At 50.0% G+C, this 21720-nt stretch overlaps 1 protein-coding gene across 13 annotated transcripts in view; it reads left to right on the top strand.

The window, feature by feature from the left end:
* Positions 1-1660: 1660 nt before the first annotated feature.
* AFDN (afadin, adherens junction formation factor) overlaps positions 1661-21720 on the top strand; it is a 136455-nt gene continuing 116395 nt past the window's right edge. For 8 of the 13 annotated variants that reach the window (XM_080805330.1, XM_080805329.1, XM_080805337.1 and 5 more), the window contains exon 1: positions 1661-2025. In XM_080805330.1, the coding sequence (XP_080661456.1) occupies positions 1921-2025 (105 nt within the window). In that variant the 5' untranslated portion in view covers positions 1661-1920. The remainder of the gene's footprint in view (positions 2026-21720) is intronic. The other 5 variants (XM_080805336.1, XM_080805333.1, XM_080805338.1 and 2 more) reach the window with 1 other exon arrangement.

Here is a 21720-nt window from a genome sequence, read left to right as displayed (position 1 = left end):
TACCAGGACTTGCAGTTGGGCTGTCGACACGCCAGTCACCCGTAAGACAAGTGGGGCTCTCCAAGGACACTCGTGGAAACGGCGATCATGGACACGAAGAGCGTCTGGGTGTCCCGCGCCGCCTGCGGCCTTCCGAGCCCGCCCGACGTGTTCTACCTCCGAGCGCAGCTCGTACTCACTTTCTAGCGACGCCGGATTCTGTCCGGCCGGACCCCGCGTACTTACTTGGGACACCAAGCGCCCTGGCTGGCCACCCCGCAGGAGGAGAGAGGGCCGGGCGAGGGCGTCGTCAGGAGTCAAGCCCCGACGGTGAGGCTGACAGCGGGCGCGGTGCCATCCGGCCGGGCGGGGCGGAGCCCGGGGGGCGCCACGACGGTCACTACGGACACGGGACGGAGCGGGCGGGACGCGCGACCCGAGTCTGCCACGAAGCCCCGGAACTCCGCCGTCCGAGGGCCGCGGAGACGCCGTGTGCGCGCGTCCGCTCCGGCGAGTGACCTTCGGAGTCGCCGCCGCGCGGTCTCGAGGCCGCGGAGCGCACGGCCGCGGGCCCCCCTCCGGCCGCGGGCCCCCCTCCGGCCGCGGGCCCCGGGCTGCAGGGCCTCCTCGGGCAGCCGCGCCGCAGAGCGCCCCGGGCAGGACGGCCGAGGACGGCCGCGCGGAGAAGAGACGCGACGGGCGGGGGCAGGAGCGGCCACGAGCGGCCACCGGAAGAGGCTTCGTCCAACCGAGCTCAGACGCTCTCCCGCGCGTCTCGGGCCGCATCACCGCGCGGAGGGCGAAGAGCCCAGGGTCACCGGCCCGAGCGCGGCGCGGCGGGAGGGCTCTGCGGGGCGTGTTCCGAGGCCAAACCCGGTTTTTGGAGGGGGGGGTGGGGCCGGTACGGGGAGACCGACGAGACGCGCGCGCGGTCGCTCCGGAACACCCGCCGCCGGACGAACGCGAGGCCCGCGCGCCGCGGGGGGGGGCGGGCGGGGGCGGCCCGAGGCGCGAGCGCTCCCCGCGGGACACGAGCCGTGCGACGCGCGCCGGGCGCCCCGGCCGCACGCGGGACCCGCGGGGACGCAGCAAGGGCCCCAGGAGCGCGGGCCGCCGAGTCCCCGTCCTCAGAGCGCAGCTCCGGAAGGCGCGCTCGGACCGGACCCCGGCGACGAGGGCATCCCCTGGAGGGCACATCAGGGACCCCCGCAGCCCCGCGGGGACCCGGGCGGGCTGAGGAGGAGGCAGAGCCGCCGAGGCCGGTCCCCACCGCGGTCCGCGCTCGCCCACGCGCCCACGGGGGTTTCCGCCCGCGCTGCCCGGCCCCCGGCCCTCGGCCGCCCGCACCCGGCCCCGCCCGGCCCCGCGCGCCCGAGCCCCGCCCCGGCCGGCCCCGGCACCCCGCAGACCCAGCGCGGTCGGACCCCGCCCCCGCCGGCCGCGACCCAGCACCTTCCGACCCCGGCGGCGTGCGAGCCCCGCCCCCCGCCGGAGCCCCGCCCCCCGCCGGAGCCCCGCCCCCGGCCCGGCGCGCGGAGGCCTGCCGGCGGCCGGCGCAGCAGCACCTAGCGGAGGCCGCCCGAGGTGCGGCGGCGCGGGCGCGCGGGGGCGGGCACGCGGGCGCGCGGGGGCGCGCACGGCGGGCGGGGCGGGGCGGGGCGCGCGGGCGGCGCGTGCGGGCGCTCGGGCGCACACCGGCCGGCGGGGCTGACGCGGGGCGGGCCGGCTGAGGCGGCTGAGGCGGCCGAGGCGGCCGAGGCGGCCGAGGCGGCCGGGAGCCCGGGAGCCCGAGGCGGCGGCGGAGCCCGCGGAGCCCCGGGCGCGGCGCGGGGCGGCCGAGCGCGGGGAGAGCCGGGCCCGCGGACCTGTGGGCGCGCGCGGTCCCACCCGGCCCGGCCCCGACCCCCGCGGCGGCGCGGGCCGAGGAGCGCGGCCGGGAGGATGTCGGCGGGCGGCCGCGACGAGGAGCGGCGGAAGCTGGCCGACATCATCCACCACTGGAACGCCAACCGGCTGGACCTGTTCGAGATCAGCCAGCCCACCGAGGTGAGCGCCCCTCCCCCCGCCGAGCCCCTCGCGCTGCCCCCGCGGGTCCCCCTCCGACCCCGCCCCCGGGGCCGCGCTCCGCGCCTCAGGACCCGGGGGGCCCCGCGCGGGCGGCAGCAGGCGCGGCGCGGTCACCTGTGCGGCGCGGGGCCGGGGGTGGGGGGTCGCGGGCCGGGGCGGCATCGGGGGCGGGGTCGCGGGCCGCGCGCGGGGGTCGCGGGCCGGGGGCGGGGCCGCGGGCGGGGAGCGAGGTCTCGGGCCCGGAGTCGAGCGGCGGCTGGGCTGGGGCCGCGGGCGGGGGGCGGGGGGCCGCGGGCCGGGGGCGGGGGTCGCGGGCCGGGCCGGGGTCTGCGCCGGGAGGCCGTGCGGTGGGCGGCGGGCGCGACCGGATGGCGCTGTGCCCCGACTGCGGCGCGGGGTCCGCGGCCGCCCGGCTGTGGCTCCGCGGACCTTTGTCACTCGGGGAGCATGTGACCGGCGGTGTTTTGCTCCAGTGGGTTTGAAAACTTGGGGGTTGCCGGCCGCGGGAGCAGAGCAAACATCAGGAAAGTTCTGATTGTGCGCGTTTGCTGATAAGGCCGCCCGGAATTGAACTCCGGCGGAGAGAGAGGCGTCCTCCCATTCGTCGCCGGCCGCCCAGGTCGGAGCCGGCGCGCCCCTCCCCCCGCCGCGCCGGCCCCGGCGTCCGCGGTGACCCGGCCGGGGGCGGGGGCGGGGGCGGGGGCCGGCGGGGAGGGCGGGGGCCGGCGAGGAGGGCGGGGGGCGGGGTCCGGGGGGCGCGGGGGGCGGGGAGGGGCCCCGGGGAGGCCGGGGGGCGGGGGCCGGGGGTCGTGCCGGGGGTCTTTCCGAGGGCCGGGGGGCCGTGCGGGGGGTCCGGGGACGGCGCCCGCGCCCCTCCGCAGCTCCCGGGCCCGCCTCGCGGCCTCGCCTGGGGGCGGCCAGCCCTGGGCGTGCTCCCGAGTGCAGGAGGAAATCGCACTTGCTCGGGGCCTAGGACAATGGCAGTTGTTTATAGCGAAGCTGCCCCGGGAGTTCGGAGGGTTTTTAGAAAACCGGCTGGAGTCGGGGTGCGGGGGCTGGGAGCGGCGGCGCGGGCCGAGAGGAGAGGAGGGGCCGGCCTGGCGGAGACCCGGAGCGGGTCGTGTGTCGTCGCCGAGTGGCCGCTGCGCACACTTGGGCCGCACGCCGCGCACCTTGCGCAGGGACGTGGGGTTCGTGGCACCTGGTCGCGTCGGCTCCGGTGCGGTCCGTGTTATCTGCTGCGGTGCCGGCCTGCACGCACCCGTGTCGTTGGCCAGATGGGAACGTCGTCGCGGAGCCTCTTCCTTTTGTTGTCCCGCCCGGCTGCGCGCTGGAGGGACGCTGGCGCGACGCTTTCGGCTTGGGCCGCGCTGGGCTGGGAAGGGCTTCCGCGGTCCGGCGCGGGGCCCTCCCGTCCGTCCGGGGTGCAACGCCGATGCCGGTTCTCGGGCGCGGGCTGCGCGTTCCGGCGGTCGTGCGCCGCTCGGCGTCTCGGGTGACCGGGTCCTGCTCTCCTGCCCGCGGAGCAGCAACGCGCCTCGCTGGTTCTGGGCGTGTTCGCGGTCTTCCGAGGGTGGTGCGCGCCGTCGCCTTTCCGAGTCCTGGATGCGGTTTTCTTATATCTGGTGTGAAGAATTGGGACGTGAAATACTGTCATGGTACTGGCTGGTTTGTTTTTCTGCTTCAATGAATCTATTTGTAATTGTTTTTTGAGAAATTTCCCAAGTCTGGTTGAGAAAAGGAGTATTTTTTCAACTTAGTAACAGATGATTCAGTTTAGTCTCTGGGATTTTAAATTGAGTCGACATTTTAAAAAAAATCTAAATCAGAAACAGATTATAGTTAATTGGTCTCAAAAAATTACATTTTTAAGCACTCAATAGAAACTTTTTCTCTGTTTTCTTAGAGATACTAGTAGGCACTGAAACTGCTTATCCTTTGGAGAGCTGCTTTTCGCGTCGTTATCCTGCAGGAGGGAAGTTGCTGTGCCTGTGTCTTGACGCAAAGCAGATCTGAAGGACTGGTTTTGAAAAGGGTCAGGAACTCCGTTCAGTAGTGTCTCCTCCCTGGTTAACACTCGATCTCCCTTGAGAAATGATTCTCCAGAAATATACGGGAAAGCTTTGCGTAATGAAATACACTTTTTTCTTTTTAATGTCTGATGTTACTTATATTAGTTTTTTCATAGAAACTAGTGCACACTTCATGCTCCGTGTTCTGGAGAACTTTGCGTACTATTAAACTTACTTCGGTCTTGCAGGTTGAGCTTCACATTGAACAGGTTGTATTTTCCATTATGATGTGGGTAGCTTTCATGTTAGGAATTCTCTAAACCAGTATTTCAAGGTTCATGGTTTCACTTTGCTTCATCTAAACTTGTGTCTAAAAGTGTGTACTGTCTGATGATGAATTTTTACTTTATTTGGGCATCACAAATCATTTTTCTTAGCTTTCTATGAGAATGTAAGTGTGATACAGGCCTTTATTATTTTCTATAGATGTTAAGTTTACTACAGAATTTGATTTGTAGGAGTATGATTTAAGCCTTATTTTTAAATATTTGGATAATCTTTTTATGTATCTATATGAGAGTATAGTTGTGGCTTATTCTCTTGTTTGCTTTTGGGGGGGAGGATACAGTAATCGTTATCTATCATCAAATATTATAACTATGTTAAATCACTTGTGTTTGGTGGTTTCAGGCAGTCTTGATAACCACTGATAATTATGTGGTTTCTATGTTCAGTAAGATGATAAACTTTGGCTTTTTGGATTATATTTACTTCTTAAGAAAATTAGAATATGTTCTAATCAACCTAGTTATGTTTACTTTTTTCTTTCATAATCACATTTATATGTAAAAGGAGGGCTTCCAAAGAAAAAGCAAGTTATATTTTGTAATTGAGTATTTTTCAGCCCTTTCCTCACTTGGGTCCTAGATTCTTTAGGAATTGTAAAGTGAGATTTGATTTAAGCTTACTGTTGATAGTTTATCACTAGGAGATTGTTGTTAAGTTAAATTAAGATCTTGATTACTGTGGAAAACTATAGCTCCTAATAAAAGCTGCTTAAAGCTTTTTAGTCCTGTTGTTTTCTTAATGCTAAGTCTTTATTTCTTTTAGGGACTTCTGATTATTTATCATGGCATAGTGCTTGTTGCTAATCTTTACTTCCCATTACTTCGTCAGAAGGCGGCTTCTCTGGTTACCCAAAGGTCTCCCTCTTGGTTTTTGGAGTTCTGTTGTTTAACTTATCCCAGTCTTGTTATTATAGCCATTGGTTTCTGTTTCTCTCGCTGATTACATGAAAGTGAGAGCTTAGAATTTTATTTTTTTAAGCATTGTTATGTCTTTCACCGTGGTAGGTGCTCAATAAATATTTTGCCAAAAAAGTGTTAGATATGACTTTCTTTCTGTATAGCTTTCTTCTTCTTCTTTTTTAAGATTTTATTTAGCACGCGCTCGCACAAGCAGGGGGAGAGGGAGAAGCAGACTCCCCGCTGAGCAGGCAGCCTGATGGGGGACTCTGTCCCAGGACCCCTGAGGATCAGGACCCAAGCCTAAGCTAGAAGCTTAACCAACTGAGCTACCCAGCCACCCCTGTATACCTTTATTCTTAACAAAATGTGGGATATATACATATTAAAAATGTGGTGAGATGATCTGATAGGCTATTAGAGATTTTTATTTTCATGTGTTACTCTTTTGCATAAAGGTTACACCTAAATGCAGAAACTGTTCAAGTCGTTGACCCGTTTGCTTTACGAGATAGTCCTTAAAGTCAGTTTTTTAGGAGTAATTTGAGTTCATTATCTTCGTTTTGTATTGATGGGAAAATAGAACCTAGAATTTGTATGTACATTCACATTTCCTTTATTAAAGGTGAATATGTTATGTTTTTAATATTCTGAGTAATCTTCAGAAGTGATGTGATTCATGTTACCCAGAGGTGTGTGTAAGAAACAACTTCAGGTTTGTCAGCAGAGGCGGAGTAGAAAGTCTTGGTGTGAAGCAGTAAGAAGTTGCATAATTTACAGCTAAGTCTGTGTTCCAGACTAGTGCTTAGGTTGTAACTATGCTTTATCATAAGACTTAACTACATTTGAAACTGTTTGGAAAACAGCAGTTGTGTTACTGAGCACGGGTACTTCAGAAGATCTCTTTTTCTGATGACTAACGTATAATGATACAGGCAGTTGCCAGTGATGTGTTTTTAGTATTTATAGGCATCTGTCTTTTTTTTTTTTTTTAATTCGAAACTCAATGGTGGTTGTGACTTTTTTCCTTTTAATCTTTATTTCCGGTAAGAACTGGTTAAGATTTGTGTGTATGGGTGTGAGCCTTTCAGTCTGAGGTGAACCCTTGTCCAACACTGTTGAACATCTTAGGTTGAAATTACGTCTGGACTAACTTCAGTTTGCTCTCCTTCTGCCAGTGAAAACTAATTTTAATTTTTGCAAGTTACAGACTTAATGGAATGTAACTGTTGTAACTAGGCTTTTCTAGAACCGTAAAATTTGGATTGTGGTTCATAGCATGGTAGTAGAAGTGTCTCTTTCATATTCTTGAAAAAATGAGTCACAGAAGATCAGATTGGTATGTGCCAAATCGGTGGGAAGCTTCTGAAAGAAGGTTTAGGTTTATGCCATTAAGGATTTAATTGAGCAGTTGTAGTGCGCAAGGCATTATTACTGGAGTTCCTCGTTCTGGCAGCATAGGTTAATTTGTTTATAAGCAGTTTTACCAGACTTGAACTTGGGTATAATGTCAGAAAGTGCTAATAAATAATAACAGCAATTATTTTGATGTAAATCTGCTTTCCTTTATTATAAACAAAATGGGTGTGAATACTGCTAGTAGAGCATAAAATTAAACAGATCTCTCTCTCTTTTTTTTTTTAAAGATTATTTATTTATTTATTTGACAGACAGAGATCACAAGTAGGCAGAGAGGCAGGCAGAGAGAGAGGAGGGAGCAGGCTCCCCGTCGAGCAGAGAGCCCGATGCGGGACTCGATCCCAGGACCCCGGGATCATGACCTGAGCCGAAAGCAGAGGCTTTAACCCACTGAGCCACCCAGGTTCCCTAAACAGATCTCTTAATTGAAAGTTATTTCCAGGCTGGGTAAATTCTGTTCATTTTGTTCAGAAGTTTGCTGTTTCCATTGTTCTGCTGGCTGATTGTATTTAGGATGTACTCATTCCCCTTGAAGAATCCCAGGAGAGACACGGCAGTTTGTTCGACCTACGTGTACTTGTGAGTTGGATATTAAACACTTTGCCAAATCTCACAGACCCTTTCACCAGTTTTGGGTGTGTCCTGTTAGCTGGCACTGAAGGGCTGGTAGGGCCTGCGGATCCATTGAGGGCTTCTAGTGAGTGTCCCCGTGTGTGTGAGCTGGTGGCAGATGTGGGCATGTTGTAAAAGCTCGACCATTTTTATGAATGAGCAGAAGCTTTTCTTAACATTTCCAGTCGCATTTCAGGACCAAATAGAACAAGCAGAGAGCTGGCAAGGGGGTTTTGTTCGCCTGTCTCAGGTCGTCTGCTTGAGGTTTGGTTCTGGAAACAAAAATGTAAAACCTGACTCACCATTTTGGTACATGTGATTGACCAAAATTGTGTTATGATTTATCTTAGAAAGTGAATGTATTTTATAAGGTGAAAGTAAGCACATGTAATAGTGGTGTATAGGTAAACCAGGAAGGCATTTTCCTGATTTATGTTGATTGCAAAAGATAAGGATAATTAGAAGTTTCGTACTTGCAAGTTTACAAGCATGTGTCATGAATGAATTTATTTAGAGGAACTGAAATTGAATAGCTTACTATGACTGGAAAGTAGCCAGAATTTCTATATTTTTACTCAAAGAAATTTTGGTGTTGAAGGAAATTAAATTGTGTGGCTTACAGAAAATGAGGTGAACTTTTGTTGCACTTGTTTGTATTGTCATGTTTGTTCTGTTTTGTTTTGTTTTTAAGATTTTATTTATTTACTTGACAGATCGCAAGTAGGCAGAGAGGCAGGCAGAGAGAGAGGGGGAAGCAGGCTCCCCGCCGAGCAGAGAGTCGGATGCGGGGCTCGATCCCAGGACCCTGAAACCATGACCTGAGCCGAAGGCAAAGGCTTTAACCCACTGAGCCACCCAGGTGCCCCTGTATTGTCATGTTTTTAGGTTGATTACACACGGCATGGTTTGCTCTGTGTGTGTGTGTGTGTGTGTGTGTGAGAGAGAGAGTCTGAAGTGCAGCTGCCATACGGCGTTAACTGGTTTTGCGTGTACAACAGAGTAATGCAACGGCAGTGTGCATTTATATACGTTAGGACGTGGTCTCCACGATAGAGCTAGCTAGCTACCGTCTGTCACCGTCCCAAGTTGTTAGATGCAGTAACTAAATTGCCTGTGTTGTACATTATATCTCCATGTCTTATTTTATAACTGGAAGTTTATAGCTTTTACCCCCATCCCCCATCCATCTTCCAACCCCTCCCTCCTCCGACAAGTACCAGATTATGCATCTATGAGTCTGTTCCTAGATTTGTTGTGGTTATTGGTTATGTTTGTTAGGCTTTCTAGATTTCACATAAGTGAAATCATATAGTATTTGCTTTTCTGGGACTTACTTCACTTAGCATAATACTCTCTGGGTCCATCCGTGTCATTGTAAACATCATGATTTCACTTTTTTTTTAACGGCTGAGTAGTACTCCATTGTGTATGTATGCTGCATCTTTATTCATTGACCTGTTGATGACCACTTAAGTTGCTTCCGTATCTTGGCTGTTGTAAGTCACGCTGCGTGAGCAGAGTGGTGCCTGCACCTTTATAGACGGTTTCCTTTTCTTTGGGTAAACGCCAGAAGTGCAGTTGCTGGATCATAGGGTAGTTCTATTTTTAATTTCTCGAGGAACCTCCGTACTATTTTTCATTCCCACCACTAGTGCCTGAGGGGTCCCTTTTCTGCGCATCCTACCCAACACTTGTTATTTCTTGTCTTTTTAATGGTAGCTGCTCTAACAGGTGTGAGGTGGTATCTTCTTGTGGATTTGATTTGCATTTCCCTGATGACTAGTGATGTTGTGCATCTTTTCATGTGCTTATCGGCCATCTGGATGTCTTCTTTGGAGAAATGTCAATTCACAATCTCGCCCCCCCCCCCTTTATTTTATTGCTTTGTGTAAATGCTTTTGTCTGTTTGGATATATGTGGTATGTGGTTTGCAAATGTTTTCTTCATTCCATACATCGTCTTTTCATATTTTTCATGGTTTCCTTTGCTCTGCAGAAGCTTTTTAATTTGATGTAGTTTTATTCATTCATTTTTGCCTTTGTTGCCCTTGTCTGAGGAGACAGACCCAAAAAGACTGCTCAGACTGCTGTCCAAGAGCTTACTGCCGGAGTTTTCTTCTAGGAGTTTTATAGCTGCCCATTTACATATGAGTCTTTGTTAACCCATTTGAGTTTATTTTTGTATACCATATATGGAAGTGGTCCCATTTCATTTTTTTCCTACTTAGTTGTCCAGTTTTCCCAACACCAGTTACTGAAGAGGTGGTCTTTTCTGCACTGTATATTCTTGCTTCCTTTGTTGAAGGTTAGTTCACCATATGAATGAGGGTTTATTTCTGGATTCTCGGTTTTGTTGCATTGATGCGTGTGACTGGTTTGGTGCTAGTACCACGCTGTATTGGTTACTGAATCTTTGTAGGTACAGTTTGCAGCCAGGGAGCATTATACCTCTGTTTTTATTCTTCCCGAAATCAGTCCTTTGTGGTTCCATACAAATTTAACAGTTATTTGTTCAGTTTTGTGAAGAATGCCATTGTTGTTTTGACAAGAATGGCATTGAATCTGCAGATGGCTTTGAGTGGTACGGATGTTCTGACTCGTCTTCGCATGGGTTGGGAGAGTGTTCTTGCCGTCGATGAACATGGTATGTCTTCTCATTTGTTTGTGTCATTTCCCGGTCCTTTCATCGGTGTCTGTGGTTTTCAGTGTGTAGGTCTTTCACCATCTTGGTTGAGTTTATGCCTCAGTATTTTGTTCTTTCTGATGCAGCAGTGCATGGGATTGCATTCTTAATCTTCCTGAAGTTCATTATTAGTGCATAGAAACACAACGGGATCCTGTGTATTAGTTTTGTATCCTGCAACTTTGCTGATGTTTTATTACAACAGGGTTCCAATAGTATGTTGAGTAAAAGTGGGGAGGGTGAGGGGCGCCTGGGTGGCTCAGTCAGTAAAGGGTCTGCTTTTGGCTCAGGGCATGATCTCAGGGTCCTGGGATCGAGCCCCACATTGGGCTCCCTGATCAGTGGGGAGTTTGCTTCTCCTTCTCCCTCTGACCCTCTACCTGCTTGTGCTCACCCTCTCTCTCTCCCTTTAGTTCTCAGATTAAAAAAAAAAAAAATCTTTCTGAAAAAAGTGGCAAGAGAGAGTATCCTTGTCTTATTACTGATCTTAGAGGAGAAACTTCTAGCTTTTCTCAATTAAGTATGGCATTAGGTGTGGGTTTGTCACATGTAGCCATTATTACTTTGGGTATGATCCTTTTGTACTCATTTTGTTGAGAGTTGCTTTTTAAATGTTGTCTTTGCATTACAGTTGCCATAAAGAAAACATGTGAGTAATAATTCTACCAGGACAAGAGGAATAAACTGGGATTGTCTCCATTAACCCCAGGCGCAAACAAGATGAACTCACATAGATAGCTTCTGAAGTCTCAAACTTTCTTTGGTTTACTCCTGGCACCAGTGCCCAGGTGACCTAGGTAGAGTGGATGAGACCATTTTCACAGAATGTCAGGTATTTTCTTTGCGTTTTTAAAACTGTCTTCCATTTGGGTAGCCCAGAAGCACACGGCGAGAGGACATACCGCTGTTGAGTCTGGCTCTGCCACTGGCTGTAGTAAAACAGTATGACAGGATTTTCAGATAAAGAAGTCTTGCCTTGTTTTCTGGAACTTCATCTGAGAGTTCCACTGTTCTTTTGTAGTAGAAGAGAGTTTTACTCCTAAAATTAAGACCCGTGAAGAAATGCTCATAAGAGCAGTTCAGTGAGCTTGTTATATTCAGAATTACAGCTTATCGTTCTCTGTAGCTTGGTTTCATATACATTTTGCTAAAGGAATATTAGACTTTTGTCTTTCGCAAATTTAAATTGTTGTTCCTTGCAAGAATGTACTTTCTCTTTACCCTTGTTTGCTAAGAGTGGTGCTTTCCGTTGTGACCTACTTATTCTTTTTATTTCCTGATTTTTACAAGAGAACCAACACGATTTCCATTTTACAGTTTCTTTGTGTGCCACTGTTACCAGTCATGGCGTTTTGGTGCTTAGACTTCAGATTGTCCATTTTTCCTGTTGCTTTGAACTAAGTTCCATATGTTTGGGTGAAGAAATGAACTAGGAGCAAAAATACACACAGTGTTGGGGTGCCCGGTGGGCTCAGTCAGTGAAGCATCCGACTCTTGATTTCAGCTCAGGTCATGATCTCAGGGTCGTGGGATCAAGCCCTGCACTGGGCTCTGCACTGGGCCTGGAATCTGCTTGTCACTGTCCCCCTTCCCCCCCGCAGTCTCTCTCAAATAAAGTCTTTAAAAAAATATACACACTGTTGGACACAAATATTTAAAAACCATTGTATTCTTAAAATGGATAGCTTCTGCGTACATGTTTAGTATAAAGCCTATGCATTGGGAAGATGTCTTTCAAATAGTTATCTTTTTGTGGATATTGGTATTATTATCTGAGTAAATTTTTGAGTGCCTCAGACCTCTAGACCAATGCTTGTGAAATAGAGCATGATTGTACATAAGTTTACAATATACCATGATTTTACATGAGCTCTCTAATGAGTTTTTAAGTTAGATTACATTTCATGTTAATGAATTTTTGTATTGGCAAAAACTTGGGGTGATGATGATGATGATGATGATGATTTTTTTAAATTTTATTTCTTTCTTTTGACAGAGAAAGATCACAAGTAGGCAGAGAGGCAGGCAGAGAGAGAAGGGGAAGCAGGCTTCCCGCTGAGCAGAGAGCCCGATGTGGGGCCGGATCCCAGGACCTTGAGACCATGACCTGAGCTGGAGGCAGAGGCTTTAACCCACTGAGCCACCCAGGCGCCTCCTAGGGGGTGATTATTTTTAAGACGTTGGTAATAAAAGAATCTGTTATATGAAGGTTTTTGGTTTGAGCCTAAGTATTTTAATTTCTGCTACTAATTCTTTGCAAGATCCTTTTATATATTTTTTATGTTCTGTTACATTAGAGTTTGTCTGTCTTGTTCTTTGAATGGACTTTTACCCAGGCGTGGATTCCGCCATCATGTGTTGACCATGTAGAAAATACTGGTCCAGTGACTTACGTGGATATTCCCAATGTTGGGACATTTCTGTAAACAGTATTGGGATACTCTGTTTGTTGATATTACTGCTGATCAGAAAAATCTTGGGTTTTCGTAACATCTCAGTTCCTGTGGAAGCTCCAGTTCCGGTCCTGGCCACACTGGGCAGGCGGTGCTTGAGGGATCCGAGGGCCTGCTTCCTGTGGGAGGGAGGGGGACCCTTCAGCCCGGTGAGGGCAGCTTGACGGGCATCTGTCTGGCGGAAGTGGTGCCCGGTGAGCAGTCGGCACTTCCCAGCGCTCTTCCTTGGGAGAGCCATCAAACTGGCACGTGGTCTGTGTGGACATTTTTCCCAGCGGGGTACATGGGTTATTGAGCAAACGTGCCCCCGAGAGTCAGACTCTACGAAAATTAATCACTTTTTTCTGTTTTATCAAAGACACTCTTAAGTGAAACTGCACCCGTTTGTAAGCGTGGATTCAGGGCACTGAAAACTTCATTGATTCTGAGGACGGTTTGCTGCTGCCTTGATTTGTGCTGACGAGCCGCGCGCGCGGCCCGTTGGGGCTTCGGAACGTCCGCAGGAATGGCGGCCCGAATGCAGCACGGATGGCAGCACGTGGTGGGGCTCGTGCTGTACGCACAGGGTCAGCGGGTCCTCTCTTCCCGGCTGACTTTGGACGCTCTGGGGGGAACCCCGGGCGTTCGTGCCTGGTACGCGTGTGCTGCTGGCCGAGGGTATGTCGGGGTGGGTTTTAGGAATTTTGGTTTGTATTGTTAAAGCCTCTATTCGTGTTATTTTCCAACTTTGGCTATAACATTAACACGCATATCACTTAAAATGGGAGCGTAGGGCTCAGTCTGATAGAAGGGCAGATTTCAACGTGTATTAATTTTTCATGTATCACGTATGTGGTTATTTCCTGTATAAGCATCTATTTTAACTTTTACTTCTCAGTAACAAGAGGCAAGCATTTACACTTTTATGGAGGAATGCTGTCCCACAGCCTCACGAAAGTAGTGACCTATGAGTCTTACTACTCTAATTCATTCAGGATAGGACTTCAGCCACTTGTCCTTGTGGAGCCGTGCCTAGTGTGGAGAACAATGCCATCGAATGGAGTCCCAAATTTTATGGGGGGTGGATGTGTTGTTTGGTGCAGGCTCCTGGCTCCCGGCGCTGGTCTGTCCTGTCGTGCTCTCTATCCCACGTGCAAACTCTGGATCCGGCCCGCTGTTGACTGTGTGAGGACGTCTTTTCACAACTCTTTTTGGTTGGATTTTCCCTCAGTTTTAGTGTATTTCATGAGGTAATGCACAAATACAGGTAATACTTATTTTCTAAAATCCATACACAATATGGAATTTTAGTACTTTAAAGTAATATGTGAATATGATACTTCTAAAAATGCATGTGGTAAAAACAAAATATTAGAATACTGAATTTATGTTTAAGGTAAATTTATTTATTCAGTGGCAGCTTGTTTCACAACAAATATATTGTGTTATTTATGGTGAGGTGTAAATTCATTTCGATTTTTTGGTGACCATTTCCTTTTTATAGATAGCATTACTAAGTCATTTTGATGATACACTATTTTTAACCACTTGATGAAATGCGTTAGTAAACACGTTCTTTTAACTTAGCAGGGAATAAAATGCAGATAAGAGATGGTATTAGCCAGTTTGTAAATGATTCCTTTGTAGACCAACTTGGCTTCAGCCTTTTCAAGAGGAGGAGCCTGCCGGGAGTACCATGGACAGTGTTTTCAGATTTCACGTTTGGGGCCTCAGCTATTTAAAAATGTGTTTTTAATTCAAGTTTGGCATAGGTGGCCTTGTTGAGTTCTTAGTATAGTTAACGTGTTTTTATTCCAAATTTGCTGATTTCAGTTTTTAAAAAAATTTTTTTATTACCTTCAGGAAATTATTACTTTGGGAATATCAAGAACAGTAAAATGAAGACCAGCAGGTCTGGAAAAGCATTAGGACACACTTACGATATTATTTCATGGTTTATTTTTAGAGTATATTCTTGAAAATGTAGTTAGTCATAGGAGTTTATACGTATGCTTTACTGCGGTGAGATGATATGGTCAGTGTCTTTTTATTATTAAAGTAACATGCTGTTTTAGAGTACTTGGGAAATGTTTGATGCGTGCGTGTATGTTTGGTTATACGTGTTTATTAATTATTTGCATTGTTAGTCAGTACTGTGTCCTGTTTCTTGACCAGCCATAGGTCTGTCAGGAGTGCAGCTTCTGACAGCTGCTTAGGCCACTCGGACCACTGTGGTACTTCACAGCGAGTGAGTGTGCCGCACGTGCACCTGACACGAGCCGGAATGCTTTGCGTGGCCTGTCTAGTCCTCCCAGCAGTCGTTTGGAGTAGGTGCTCCGCTCTTCTCTTGAGGAAGCAGAAGCTTTGTTGGTCTGCAAAGGAGTCATTTACAGATTCCTTTATTCGTCAAGATTTCTTACCTGTATTTTATTACCCAGCTAAGTTAGAACAGTCTGTTGGCTCATAAATGCTTTGTGTGCATTGTCTTTACTTTCTGTGACAGTCCCATGAGGTGGGCACTTCCGCTGTCCTCATTTTTGGGTGAAGAGACCAAGCCCGGGAGAGGAAAAAACTTGCTCATGGGTATGCGGGTGGAATGGGTTGAGGAGCAGTGGCTGGAACCCGGCCATTCTGCCTCACATCCTGAACGACGGTGTTCGTAGGACTCGAAAACTTAAGATCACTGCGATGAAAACAGTGTTTGGAAATTTCGCAGGAAAATAATTTATAACTAGGATAATTTAGGGGCACCTGGCTGGCTCAGTCAGAAAAGCATGGGACTCTTGATCTACATGTTGTGAGTTCGTACCCATGTTGGGTGGGGAGCTTACTTAAAAATAAAATCTTAAAAAAAAATAAATAAGTAGGATAATTTAGAGCTTGACTTTCAGAAAGAATCACAAGCGTGATCTAAGGCACCCCTTTCTGGGTCATTTATGTCGTGTGCACGTGTGTATAGATGTGTGTATGTTGTAGACATGGGTGTATTGGTTCTCTTCTTGATTTTCTGAAGCTGTTACATCTCATCTTTGACACAACTGATTGTATGTTTTGTAGCCAGTGTGGTGCACCCAGACGACGGGGAGCAGCCGGAAACTGGAGTGTGAGGGCATTTTGATAGCCTCACAGATGACTTTCCCATGCCTGAGAGAAAGAAGACAAGCCTCCCCACGGTTCTGGCTGCTTTCAGACCCTCTGGTTCTTGGGACAGCCTGGGTGTTGTCCTTTTCCCCTTGATCTGCTGCTGCTTCCTGCCGTCCTCCTTGAGTTGGCTTTGGTGTCGCCTCAGCCCATTTCTGGTCCATGCTTCAGAGTAAATAACAAATGAAACTTGTTTGTTCTCATTCCAGTTGGGGCTCACTTAATTTAATTTTTTAAAATTTTGTTTATATATTACCTAGTGATTTCCCCCTAGATAATGTTTGAATTTCAACGGTTTTCTAGAGCTGATTCCTTGATTGTTACTAACAATTCTACCTAACATCTGTTGAGCAAATATTTGCCATTCTCGAATCAGAAGGAGGAATTTCAGATAAAATGGCAGGTTTGGGGACAGTGTAGTGGACCTTCTTAGATCGTACAAATTCACTTCTCTGGTTAGGAGCCTGTGTTTTCTCACATGGGGTGGTTTCTAGATGGGAGGTTAAGCATACTTATATGGATCAAGGACTGAGTAATGGACTGTAAGTTATATAATTTCCATGTATACATGACACACATATATATAATTATATAATTTACACGTTCACATATAATTTTTTTTTAAAGATTTTATTTATTTATTTGTCAGAGAGAGAGAGAGAGAGCGCGCGAGCGAGCACAGGCAGACAGAGTGGCAGGCAGAGGCAGAGGTGAGAAGCAGGCTCCCTGCCGAGCAAGGAACTCGATGCGGGACTCGATCCCAGGACGCTGGGACCATGACCTGAGCCGAAGGCAGCCGCTTAACCAACTGAGCCACCCAGGCGCCCCCACATATAATTTTATAATGCAGCACACTCAGCGTTGTCTCTAAAACAGTGTTACAGGGAGGTTACATGCGCGGCACCGAGTTTTCCCTCTCTTGTGTTCTAGCCTCAATAGAACTTAACTGTAAGAAGTTAATTTTTTAACCAAGTGGCGACTGAATCAAACAAGTACCACTTGTTTCTGATTTGCACAGCTTCTGAACAAGTTTCCAGTGCTTCTGGAATGTTTACATTTTATCTTTAGTATGTAATTACGACTGTGTGTAATCGGTATCACCAGCGTGATTGTTGAGAACCATTGCAGATCTTACATTAACTACTATGAAAATTGTTTGCATCTGTGACCTTCAACCGTGAGCAGAAATTTTGGAAATAGCTATGCGCCTGTATCACAGGCCAAGTGTTAGGAGAAATGGCTTCTGTGGTGTGTGTGTTTTTGTGGCTCTGCCCTGAGAAAACTGTGGACCTGTAGACATTCCTCTTGCGTTCTTCTGAGGCTCATGACACAGTGCTCATGCCGGCCAGTCTTCATTGAGTGCTTGCTGTGTGTTAGGCTTGGTCAGACACTGGCCCTGCAGAGGTGAGAGGATGAAACGGTCTGCTGTCCAAGGGGGAAGGGACACGACTGACCGTCATGGCCCCATCGTGCCGTCAGGCCAGGACCTAAGTGGCAGCCGACAACGCCGACTGCACTTGGGGCCTGAGGTTGAATCCTGGCTTTCCCACTCAGTAGAGGTGTCCCTGTCTGTCTCCGTTTCCAAGGTCGCTCTTCGGGCAGTTAACTTGACGGGCCAGGTCTGCAAGTGCTGATTGTGTGGCACGTGCGGACGCACGGTTCTTCTCTCAGATAGCTCCCACCCTAGTCTGGAAGACTGACGGCAGAAGACACGGCAGGAACGTGGTAAGTGCTCTGTTGGAGTGGTGGGCACTGGGGCCATCTCCATAGACTACTGAGATGAGACTTTAGATGGCAGGGAATGGTCTGGATTTTTCTGTGCGGGTAAGGGGGAGGGCGTTCCTGGCAGAGAGCGTTGTCGGTTCAGCAGACATGCATCCTCTGGGACCCGTTGTGAGGGCCGAGCCAGAGGCACACTTGTCGGGAGCGCCGTTGGTGGCAGACGTGCACGACTAAGCCGGTCCACGTTTGCAGTAAGCGCAGCAAGGAGGGAGGCCCCGAGGGGCCAGGGCAGCAGACCTCTCCTCCTTGGCAGGTCGGCAGGTTGAAGGGCGCCATCGGAAGTGTTTCTTCTGAACCCTGAAGTGTTTGGAGGACCTAGCCGGGGAAGCGTGGGGCGCTCGGGGGTTGCCCGGGCTGGCCGAGCCCGGGTGTGCCTGCCGAGCTGGGAGCGCGCCGCTCCTTCCCGTGTGAGGCTTGCGGCTGCTGCACGTTCTCCGTGCAGGCGTGACTGTGTGGCTTGTTCTGGCCGGTGACACAGGCCTCTCCAAGCCCAAGCTTTAAGTCCCATGCTGCGCTGCTGTCATCGCTCCTCCAGGAACTGGTGCGTCCCAGGTGGGGGCTCATTCTTTCAACTTTGCTACCAGAATGAAGGCTCGGGGGACATTCCCAGCTGCCCACACACCCGGGAGCTGTCACAGGAAGGAAATGGGTCTTCATTGCTGTGAGCCCCTGAGGTGCTGTGTCCTTTGTTGTCGCAGCTTGACCTCATGACTGAAGTACATTGTGTGTTGTGTGTGCACCCTAGTGTGTCTGGAGCGGGGGTGTCAGTGACGTATGACACTGGACGTGTTCACCAGGGCCAGTTTCTTACTGGCCTTGTTAGCCAAGTGAGCATGACCCAGATGAAGTAGTACGAGGTTTGCCTCCAGCGGACCCTCCTGGTAGCAGAGTGTGAGGAGTGTGGGGAGAGCCAGCTCGGAGGCTGGACTCTTACGGGCTCTGTGGCTCTTGTTCCTGTGGGATGAAGGCCTGAACTGAACTGAGGCCGCTCAGTTCACAGGGAAGGACGGAGCCTAAGCCCAGGACGTGCCACGGGTCATGGAGAGGGACGAGGGGAGTGTCTGAGAGCAAAGAAAGTCCAGGTGAGTCCCACGTCTGTGCTTGGCCACCTAGACAGATGGTAGGACCCTGAACCAGAATTTAAAAAATATATATACACATGGTAGATTAGATTTGGGTGGCGAAATAGGAGGTTGTGTTTGAGTTAGTTTGAATTTGGGAGCCTCTGAACGGCCGGGTAGAAGGTTCTGTGCAGACAGCTGAGGAGGAGCGGCAGCAGGGGACCAAGGGTGATTGTGGCGGGTGGGGGGGAGGGGGCCACGGCAGAGAAGCTGGAAGTCTTTCCTGCTGGAAAAGACTTGGGTGAGAGGCGAGAGCCCCAGGACAGCAGGCTTGAGAATGCTCCGCCTGGAGCGATGGAGGAGAGGGTGTGCTGGAGCCCAGGACAGAGCGGCTCTAGAAGCTGATGCGGGAGAGAAGTCTTGCTGCTGCCCAGAGGGGGCGCGGGTTGATGGAGGAAGCCTCACTTGCCAAGCCCTCCCCTCCGTGACCTGTGACACCTGGGACCTCGCCCATCTCTGCCTGCTTGCTGGGCAGCGCCACCGCCTGCACCACCGCCCTTGCCCAGGGAGCCTCCATCCTCCCGTTGCCAAAATCACTTGCGCGTTGTAGGGCCACAGAAAGGCTTTTCTCTTTTTCAGTTAAAGAAGGTCCGTGATTAAGTATGGGACTGGTCTGAGACCACAGGGGCAAACGGATACTGACTGTAGCTGACATGGCCCACTTATTTAACTGGCTTCCGACTACGCACACTCGTTTAGATGCTAAAAAATGTCCGATACTCCTGGTCACAGATTCCCGTGCAAGAGGGCATTATGGAGGGCCTGACTGATCTCCCGGTAGCTGCTGCTTCCTGGGTCATCTTCTGCCTTCCTCTCCTTTACCAGGACTGGACTGCGAACGTTACGGCTGTTGACATAGAATCTGGAGTCTGTATTTTCTAGACCAGGCAGTCGAGGTGATGACTTGCCTGTGCCCAAATCCAGTACTGCTTTGGAGTCTGGGCTGGTGGTCATATGGTGACTGTTCCTGAGGAGGTGCCGGTGCGGGCTGGCGTTCGTCCTGCAGTAGTGCTGTCATGCACACAGACATTCAGGCCTCTCCCGTTATCTGTAAATATAAGGCCCAAAACACAAAGCAAAAACTGTGTTTGGTTTCGGTGGCCAGTCTTCGAGGAGGGGAGCTGAGGAACGGACTCGGTAACGAGCAGAAGTGCAGGAGCGGAAAGGAAGGTAAGTGGAGTTCCGGAGAATCCAGTAGTGGTCGGTCAGTGCGCTTGGGTAGCAGGTTTGGAGGTAGGATTTGTCTTAGAGCTCCAGCATTCTCTCTCAGGTCGGTCTGTACGAAAATATCAGTCCTCCTCACCATAAACTTGTGATTGATCTTTTTGCTTCCATTCCTTTCTGTGCTCAGATGTTCAAGTAATTTTCCCCAAACTCCCGCACCTCCAGGGCTCGTGATGCTGAAATGTTTTTTAGCAATTTCTGATCTCTCTTCCCTAGTGTTTGGGAAGATAGAAATGCTAGGGGGGAATCTGCGTAGAGCCAAGGGCATGATGAATTTACTCTGGGTATTAGGTAGTGAGTATAAGACAGCTGTTTTTATTTCCAGGGTTGAAGAGTAAGTCATTGTTACCAAAGGACATTGTTGAACACTTGGGTGCTTGCACTGAGCTTCGGCTCTTTGGAGACAGGGAAGCGTGGGTGTGCACTCTGCTATCAATTTGAATTGTTTAACTTTAAACATAAAAGTTAAATTTTACAACTTTTTCATTGCTTTTTACCCTAAGAGGCTGAATTCTTGACTTCACCGAAACCTCTCCTGTCCAAGTCAACAACGGCCTTCACACGGCCAAACCCAGTCATTTCATAACACCTTGATCTGACGCATCCTCCGTGAGCTCTTTGTCCCCGTGGCCTCTGGGAATGGCCTGCTTTCCTTTACTGAGTGAAGGAGACCCCAGGGTTTGACCCAGGTACTTCCTCTCTTCTCCACAGTTACTCGCTGGGGCAGATCCCCCTTGCTCATGAGTGTAAGTGCTGAATTGCCCGTGTTTATATCCCGAGGGTTAGTCATTGCCCCGAGGTTACCATGTCCAGAACGGAGCTCTCCTTTCCCGTCGGCCCACTCTGCTCTGCCGTAACAGTCTTCCCCATCCTTGCAGGCTTCCGGCTAGTCGCTTTCATCTGTTGTGTACGCCCACGACCTGGCCGTCACTCTTGATTTCTTGCCTTCTCTCAGACCTCTTCCTGAATCTCTCAGCGACCTCTGGCAGCTCTGCCTTTGGACTGTTTTCATCATCTAACTACTTCTTGGTGCTTGGCCCGGCCTACGCTACGCTCATCTCATCCGTACTCTTCCAGTGACCTCTTACCTCATCTTTTTTCTTCTTTTCCCCCATCATCTTCCTTTGCCCTCTTACCTGTCTCCTACATAGAGTAATACTTCTCAACCTTAAGTTAAATCCTGTCATTTTTCTGGCCAAAACTCTCAAATGGCTTTATATGACTCAGAACGTACCTTGGCCTACAAAGCCCAGTGTGATGCCATTTCCCCCACTTCCCATTCTGCCATAGTCGTAGTGGTCTTGTTATTTGTCAGACATGCCAGCCAGGCTGCCGTCTTGGGGGCATTTGTACTCGTTTCCTCTGCTGGGAATGCTCTTTGCCTAGAGTTCCGGCTTTGTTCAAGCATTCCCTCCCACTTCTACCCCCAGTGACTTTTGGTCCCTCTGCTCTGTGTCATTCTTCCTGCTTGCCACCACCTGTCTGTGTTGTGTATTTCCTGCTGGATTGTAACGTCCCGAAAATAGGGGATGCTGTTTTGTTCATCACTCTTTCCCCATTGCCTAGAATTGGGAGGAGGAGGAGAAGAGATGATGATGATAATTTAACTGGAAAAAAAAACTGATCTATCCCCGAGGCTTACTTTCTTAAGTCTTCCTTGACTAAATTACAGTTTTCATTTCTTTTTGAAACATTGTACTCTAGGGGTGCCTGGGTGGCTCGGTTGGTTAAATGTCTACTTTGTGCTCGGGTCATGCACTCAGGGTCCTGGGACCGAGCCCCACGTCAGGCTCCCTGCGCGGCGGGGAGGCTGCGTCTCCATCTCTCTTCGACTCTGCTCTCTCTCAGATAAGTAAACCCTTTAAAAAATTACTGTAAGTCGTTACTCCCATATTACGGAATGTTTACATTTATTTATTTATTGAATGTGTAGTTTTTATACTTTTAATACGATTCAGAAGTATTAGTGAAGTGAGGTTTATCTTTGAACTGATTTGTGTCCCAG

The sequence above is a fragment of the Martes martes genome (assembly GCF_963455335.1).
Source record: "Martes martes genome assembly, chromosome: 6".
In the NCBI taxonomy this organism is placed as follows: Eukaryota; Metazoa; Chordata; class Mammalia; order Carnivora; family Mustelidae; genus Martes; species Martes martes.
The sequence above is the reverse complement of the archived record's forward strand: the minus strand, read 5'-3'. Positions and strand labels throughout refer to the sequence as shown.